We start from the raw sequence: 7,491 nt of genomic DNA, 5'->3' as shown, positions 1-7,491 counted from the left end.
TTTTTATATATATAAATGTCAACTATATGTGAAATATTATTCCTCGAAATAAAATGTATTTACTTTGTGCTAAATACAACATTTCATAAACATTGGTGTACTCTCTAGGCCTATTTTTTTTCACCCTACTGTAGCATACTGCATTTTGCACAGATAGGAACCACATCTTGCTCAGATAGGAACCAAGTTGGTAGTTGGAGTCAGAACAGTCACTGAATGGGCATATCAAAATGGCGGACCAAGAAGACTCGGTAAGGGAGTTCGTTGCTGTTACTGATGTTGATGAGGAGAGGGCCCGTTTTTTCTTGGAGTCTGCCGGCTGGGATTTGCAGGTACGTACAAGTTGTACTAAATGTGATATTTGATTTCAACTCACAACGACATACGAATGACAGTAGTTAGATAGCTGCCAGATCACCACTGCTAGCACATACTGCTGGCCGGTACTAGATAACTAACGTAGCTAGTTTCTGCAAGTCACCTCATTCTCACAACAAAAGCTTGAATGGCCATTGCTGTCTTATTCCCTAGGACCTATATCTACCAATCAGTTTCATACAGTTACCAATGTTTTACTACCGCTGTCTAATAGTTAGCTTGTTTAATGTTAGCTTGCTAACAAATCTGTTTCATTATGAATGGCTCGTTCACTGCGTTCTAGCTATCTGGCTAGCAGGTTAGCTAGCTTGCTCTCAGACTGGCAGATAGCGTTGTCCAGCAGTTAGCCTACTTCAAAATCATAACTAGCTAACATTAATCGTTCATCAAGTGACTGAGATGATAGTTAACTAATTCATCAGATTTCCCCATCCTATCTAATTGCTAGTTGAATATCATCCTTTTTAGTTAGCTACCTTTTAATTTGGCAAGTTCACAATTAAGCTCTAGCAAAGTAGCGCTCAGGTTTAGACTGTGACTAGACACTGAAATCTTGATGTTTGGATGACATGGCGTCTTGGCCTGTTTTCTTAGCTTGCCCTGGCCAGTTTCTTTGAAGATGGTCCTGAGGATGACATAGTGACTCTTCCTCAGCCAGAGAGTGGTGGATCCTCTGTGCCTCGTCCCACAGGGCCCAGGTACATAGCTAACTAACTGACCTCCGTAAATCTATTGTTACTCTGGGTATCATTAAAACAGGATAGCCAATATCCAAGTCCTTTCAGTGTTTCCCTTGTCAAACTTTAAAAATATATTATATGAAACATTTCATGCTACGCGATTGATGTTGATTGTTATTCGTTGTGTTTCTGTTGTGAAACTAGGGTGACCTCCTTCAGAGATATGATGCACGAGGAAGTAGATGACAGTGATGAGGAGGAAGGGCAAAGGTAGGTCTGACTATATGTAACAGTTTTGCTTCTGTCCCTCTTCTCACCCCAACCTGGGCTTGAACCAGGGACCCTCTGCACACATCGACAACAGTCAGCCTCGAAGCACCGTTACCCATCACAAAAGCCGCGGCCCTTGCAGAGCAAGGGAAACAACTACATCAAGGTCTCAGAGCGAGTGACGTCACTGATTGAAACGCTACTAGCGTGCACCGCTAACTAGCTAGCAATTTCACACCGGTTACATATACTTCTATGACATTGGGGTGTATTCAATGAATTTCACATTGCATGTAGGCAAACACAGAAACAGAATGGTACCCAGGCTAGTGTGCCTCCAGAATGTACCAAACTATTTTGGTTTCTGTATTCAGTTCTCTGTAGGCTGGTATTGCTTTCTGCTGCATCAACATATTCTGCTGGTTGGGGGTGTCCCTGTGTTATTGTGTTACTCGTCCACACAATCACAGCACTGGTGTTGTAACCAGAAGCTTGGACAAGATCCAAAATCCAGGTTGTGTTCTTTCCTCTCTTTAATTGCTACATCCTTCCTCTGCTTCCCTCCAGGTTCTTTGCTGGGGGCTCCGAACATAGTGGGCAGCAGATAGTGGGCCCTCCCAAAAAGAAGAGCTCTAATGAGGTGGTGGAGGACCTGTTTAAGGGGGCTAAGGAGCATGGGGCCGTACCCGTGGAGAAGGCTGGGAGGGGCCCAGGAGAGCCTAGTCGAGCCAGGGTAAGAAAAGCTTCCCAGTAATATGTCCTGCACCAGGATCATTCCTCTTTCATTTACTGATCACATGTATGTGTTATTAGGCCTGTGTTTTGGGATTGATAGAGCTAATGGTGTATGATGTTAGTCGTCATAATGTTTTTCTAACTGTTTTCCTCCTCTTCCCCCCTCTAGCCTTTTATTGGTGGCGGCTACCGGCTTGGTGCAGCGCCTGAGGAGGAGCCTGTTTACGTGGCTGGAGAGAGAAGAGCAGCTAACAGCCAGCAGGATGTGAGTGTTTGACAGTTAATTTATTTGGATTTTTTGTATTGCTAGTTATACATTAGATCTCAGAAGAATACATTTACTTCAGTTCACTTAAGTTTACTTCTTTTACTTACTTACGTATGTTCTTCACTACGTTCTGAAGGTGCATGTAGTCCTAAAGCTGTGGAAGACAGGCTTCAGCCTGGACGACGGTGAACTCAGAAACTACAGCGATCCTGGCAACGCCATCTTCCTGGAGTCCATCCGCAGGGGGTGAGTACACTGTCTGTACCATATCCTTGTCATACTTTTAATATGCATGACAGCTCATGTCATATCATTTTCCTAAATCCTCCCTTTACATTATAAATGTATTTATGGCATACACATTCTGCTCCGCACTAGACAGCTGGAGGCTACATGCCTCTCTCTCTGAAGCATTGTCATAATAGAAGTCATTCCTCCTCTCAGGGAGATTCCTTTGGAGTTGAGGCAGCGCTCCCGAGGGGGTCAGGTCAACTTGGATATGGAGGACCATCGGGATGAGGACTTCTCCAAACCCAAGGTTGCCTTCAAGGCATTCGGTGGGGAAGGACAGAAACTGGGCAGGTGGGTGAGTTCTATTCTCATAGAATTCAATACAGAGGAAGCAATGAAATTGTCCCCCCTTTTCAGCACAATGCCTTAATACGGTGACTGTTAGACTTTATTACCACAAGGGGGTAGAAAGGGGAATTTTGGCACAAATTGATATTGTATTTGATGGACTTTAAGTTAAAATCATAAAGGAACCCAACAATTTTTCAAAACCTGATATTATATTTTGGGAAAATGTGCACTTATAATATTGTCTTCAACAAATCTATGTCAAATACAGTATAATCACAATAAATGTCTCTCTCCCACCTCACCTGTCCATTCAGTGCCACCCCTGAGCTGGTGTCTGCTCCGTGTATTGGAGACCAGGACCGGGTAGCCAGTGAGGCCCAGGCTATCGCCTCTGTAAACCTGGATGCCTCCAAGCCTGTGACCAACATCCAGATCAGACTGGCCGACGGGGGGAGACTGGTGCAGAAGTTCAACCACACTCACAGGTCAGTGTTGGAGCCATGAAGCTGTACATCTCCCTACTCCCTCTATGAAGGGCATGACAAACAGCATATTACCTATTTTCTCCTCATTCTTTCTCTTCCTGTCCTCAGGGTGTCGGACTTGCGTCAGTTTGTGGTGGGAGCTCGCCCTTTGATGGCGGCGACAGAGTTTGTGCTCATGACAACCTTCCCCAACAAGGAGCTGACTGACGAGAGCCAGTCGCTGCAGGATGCCAACCTGCTCAACGCAGTCATTGTGCAGCGGCTAAAGTGATGGAGACCCCTGGTTGCCTGGCTGGTTCACAGCTCCCATCCGAGGGACGAGACACCATGGACTTAAGGACTTCTAATTCCTTTTTTTTTTATACATATATATATATATAGTGTTGATACATTTTCCCTCTTCCGCTGTTTGTGAGGGGCATATGTTGGGAAGTGGGGAGCAGATAAGGCTTTGATGAAAGGCAGCTCTGGTGGTAAAAACCTGTTTAGAAAGTAGGAGTTGAAAATGCACAGTAACATTAAAGCTTTCTTAACAGTTTCAGAGACTGCTTTAGTTTATAATACTGCCATTTTGTTTTGTTCATCTTCCACTCATCTCTCCTCTGGCTCAACGCTTGCCTGCTTTTTCCACACAAGTTCCCATCAACTCAACCCGACTGAACATGCACCCCCAACGTACGCCAGGAACCTTGTGCTCCCATCACATTCAGAATCAACAAACCATCAACAACAAAAGACTGAATGTTTTTTTAAAAGACTTTTTCCTTTCTTTTACCGATACAGATTGAGTGTACGACACATTAAGGACACCTTCCTAATATTGAGTTGCACCCCCCTGCCCCCAGGACAGCCACAGGGATGCTGGCCCATGTTGACTCCAATGCTTCCCACAGTTGTCAAGTTGGCTGGATGTCCTTTGGGTGGTGGACCATTATTGATACACACGGGAAAGTGTTGAGTGAAAAATCCAGCAGCGTTGCAGTTCTTCACACAAACCGGTGCGCCTGGCACCTACTACGATACCCCGTTTGATTTGATTTATTAGGATCCCCATTAGCTGACGTCAATGGCGACAGCTAGTCTTACATTACAGATAAAGTACTTTACAATTTACATAAATTTAAAAACATGAACATGTAGTGTGTGTGTGTGCATCTGATTTACACATACATGCCAGTACATACACACAAGTAGGTCACATTGGGGAGAGGCGTTGTGCCGTGAGGTGTTGCTTTATTTGTTTTTTGAAACCAGGTTTGCTGTTCACTTGCGCTATATAAGATGGGAGTTCCATGCACTCATGGCTCTGTATAATACTGTACGTTTCCTTGAATTTATTCTGGACCTGGGGACTGTGAAAAGACCCTTGTGGGGTAAGTGTGTGTGTCAGTGCTGTGTGTAAGTTGACTGCAAACAATTTGGAATTTCCAACACAATGTTTCTTATAAAAACAAGAATTGACACCGTCAGTCTTTCCAGAGCATCTCTTTATTACGGACAGAACTCTCCCCATCTTTACAACCATTGAATCTATATGTTTTGATCATGACAGTTTACAATCTAAGGTAACACCAAGTAATTTAGTCTCCTCAACTTGTACAACAGCCACACCATTCATTAACAGATTCAGCTGAGGTCTAGAACTTAGGGAATTATTTGTACCAAATACAATGCTCTTAGTTTTAGAGATGTTCAGGACCAGTTTATTACTGGCCACCCATTCCAAAACAGACTGCAACTCTTTGTTATGGGGGGTGCTGAGGAGTATTTCTGTCTAATAAAGCGCTTTTGTGGGGAAAAACTCATTCTGATTGGCTGGGCCTGGCTCCCCAGTGGGTGGGCCTATGCCTTCCCAGGCCCACCCATGGCCGCACCCCTGCCCAGTTTTGTGAAATCCATAGATTATGAACTAATGAATGCATTTCAATTGACTTATATGAACTGTAACTAAGTAAAATCTTTGAAATTGTTGGATTTATATTTTTATATAAATAGCCTACCTACAATTGGTAAAAAGTTGTCACGACGTGCGCGCGTGCTACTCTGTTTCCGTTCCGTGACTCCGCTGTTTCTGCTGCATCACTCTCAACCAGTACGCTCAACGCACACACCCCTCCGGCCCTTCCCCACCACTCACTCACTCACTCAGTAACAGCCTGCTCACTGCCTGATAGTCAGCAGCAGGTAACAGTGAAATATAAATAAAATAAATCGTGAAATGCCATGGCGGCCGCCGTGCAATTAAGAAGTAGCCCAAAAACTCGCCACCCGCGACATCGTTTTCAAAGTAGCTAAATTCCTCGAAATTGTGAACATAGCAACCCTAGTCTTCTTCTTCGTCTTCTTCCTCTTCTATAATATCATGGCGGTCCGCAAACAATCGTTGAAGTGCATGCCGACTCCTACTGTGCTGGAATGTACGATCAATCATGATTTACCCAATTCTGTACTACCATGAAAATAAAATTCAAAACCAAATAAATCCCTAACTTCTGTTGGTGGAACCATAAGGAGAGGAAGTACAAACCAACGACGCTAGACGGAGAGGAATATGTTTAAGCAAAAGGCAGTTTATTAAACACAGAGATAGCTGGTACTGCTCAAGCTACATGCATGGACCCATTCAGTTGCCTCTTATGGAGACAGTTGAAAAGGGATCAAAAACAGAGTTTTCAGCATTACTTTATACAATGCAACACAAAGGAAGGGGTCCTTCTTCTAGTCCCTTGATTGGTTCCGGAGGCGTAGGAGGCGGGTCTGCTCTGTCCAGAGTAGAAGCCCCATTTTGTGCACGGCAGAGTCCTCTGCCCTAGGCACCCGACCAGTAGAAAGAAGTGCAGTTTGTGTGTGTGCGTAACTCGTGAGGCATGAGGATGAGTGTGCGTATGCATGGAGATGTGTGTGTGAATGTGTGTATGTTCTCAAAGGAAAGACTCGTGGGGAGCAACCAGATTGTGGCCTGTGGCGTGGGTGTTGTCCTTGAGAAGATATTGGCTCTGTCCATTGTTCTTGCATAGGAACAGCATTGATTGAAAACAAGCTCCTAACATTAAAATGGGTCATGCACAAGATTTTAGTCAGACCAAGCTATAACATTTTAATATTTACTACGACAAATCCCCCTCTTCACGTCTCCCCAGAGACGTGACCAAGTAACAGTAAAGAAGGAAAACTTGAGACGTGACACAAGCTAACAGTGTAATTGGCAAAATAGGGAAAACTTTATCAGAAGATAAAGTTTTACATTCCCCCTCTTCACGTCTCACAAGAGACGTGACACAAGCTAATAGTGCAATTGGCAAAATAGGGAAAACTTTATCAGAAGATAAAGTTTTGATTCCCCCTCTTCACTTCTCACAAGAGACGTGACAAAAAGCTTAAATGCTGCAATTGGCAAAATAGGGAAAACTTTATCAGAAGATAAAGTTTTACATTCCCCCTCTTCACGTCTCACAAGAGACGTGACAAAAAGCTTAAATGCTATTCATCATCCAGATATCCTTGGTCAGCATCGTCAATAGCAAGCAAAGGAAACATCTGACCGTTATCTGCAGGATTTGGATCAATAGCGGTGGTTATAATCCTGGTTGTCAGCGTCCGTATGCATGGAATGCAACAGCATCCACAAAGCACTAGAATTGCAGCAAAAACAGAGATGGATACAAGTATAGAAGAAACAAGCGTTTTATATTTACCAAACGCATCCATCCAAGTATCCACCCCTGAGTGGCTCTTCATGCTCTACCGACTGAGCTAGTAACCCTTCCAGAGCAATTGTCAAACTTCCATCTGCAGCAGTATTATTAGGAATAAAAGTACAACATTGTTCCCCGAACATAGCACACACACCCCCTCTTTCAGCAAGTAACATATCAACAGCAATTCTATTCTGAAAAGCCATTAATGAAGTTGCAGCTAGTTGTCCATGAACAGCCTCAAAACCTTGTTGAGTCCAGTTGTCTAATTTCTGGACATTAATGTATGTAGTTAATTCTATCGACGTTTTTATTAATGGTACAACAGTCAGCACCCAAAATGTACCCATGTTCAAGGACAGTTTCACAGACAACAAAGAGAGAGTGTTCTTATCAGC

General features: G+C 43.7%; 1 protein-coding gene across 1 annotated transcript; it reads left to right on the top strand.

Moving 5' to 3' along the window:
* Window positions 1–213: 213 nt before the first annotated feature.
* On the top strand, window positions 214–4,531 carry LOC311149806 (NSFL1 cofactor p47-like). The gene is made up of 9 exons (XM_084187032.1): window positions 214–332; window positions 973–1,076; window positions 1,263–1,328; window positions 1,896–2,061; window positions 2,233–2,328; window positions 2,468–2,577; window positions 2,776–2,913; window positions 3,228–3,398; window positions 3,507–4,531. The coding sequence occupies exons 1-9, from the start codon at window positions 231–233 to the stop codon at window positions 3,667–3,669; spliced, it is 1,116 nt and encodes a 371-aa protein (XP_084043158.1). The 5' UTR covers window positions 214–230; the 3' UTR covers window positions 3,670–4,531.
* Window positions 4,532–7,491: the final 2,960 nt, after the last annotated feature.

This window comes from Coregonus lavaretus (assembly GCF_964263955.1).
Source record: "Coregonus lavaretus genome assembly, chromosome: 22".
NCBI classification, from domain to species: domain Eukaryota; kingdom Metazoa; phylum Chordata; class Actinopteri; order Salmoniformes; family Salmonidae; genus Coregonus; species Coregonus lavaretus.
The sequence above is the reverse complement of the archived record's forward strand: the minus strand, read 5'-3'. Positions and strand labels throughout refer to the sequence as shown.

Bases quoted from the DNA above. Each gene is read 5' to 3' on its own strand.
- LOC311149806 (XM_084187032.1), top strand. From the start codon at position 231: ATGGCGGACCAAGAAGACTCGGTAAGGGAGTTCGTTGCTGTTACTGAT. The intron at 1,077-1,262 runs GTACATAGCTAA...TTGTGAAACTAG, and splicing joins CCTCGTCCCACAGGGCCCAG to GGTGACCTCCTTCAGAGATA. The intron at 3,399-3,506 runs GTCAGTGTTGGA...TCCTGTCCTCAG, and splicing joins AAGTTCAACCACACTCACAG to GGTGTCGGACTTGCGTCAGT.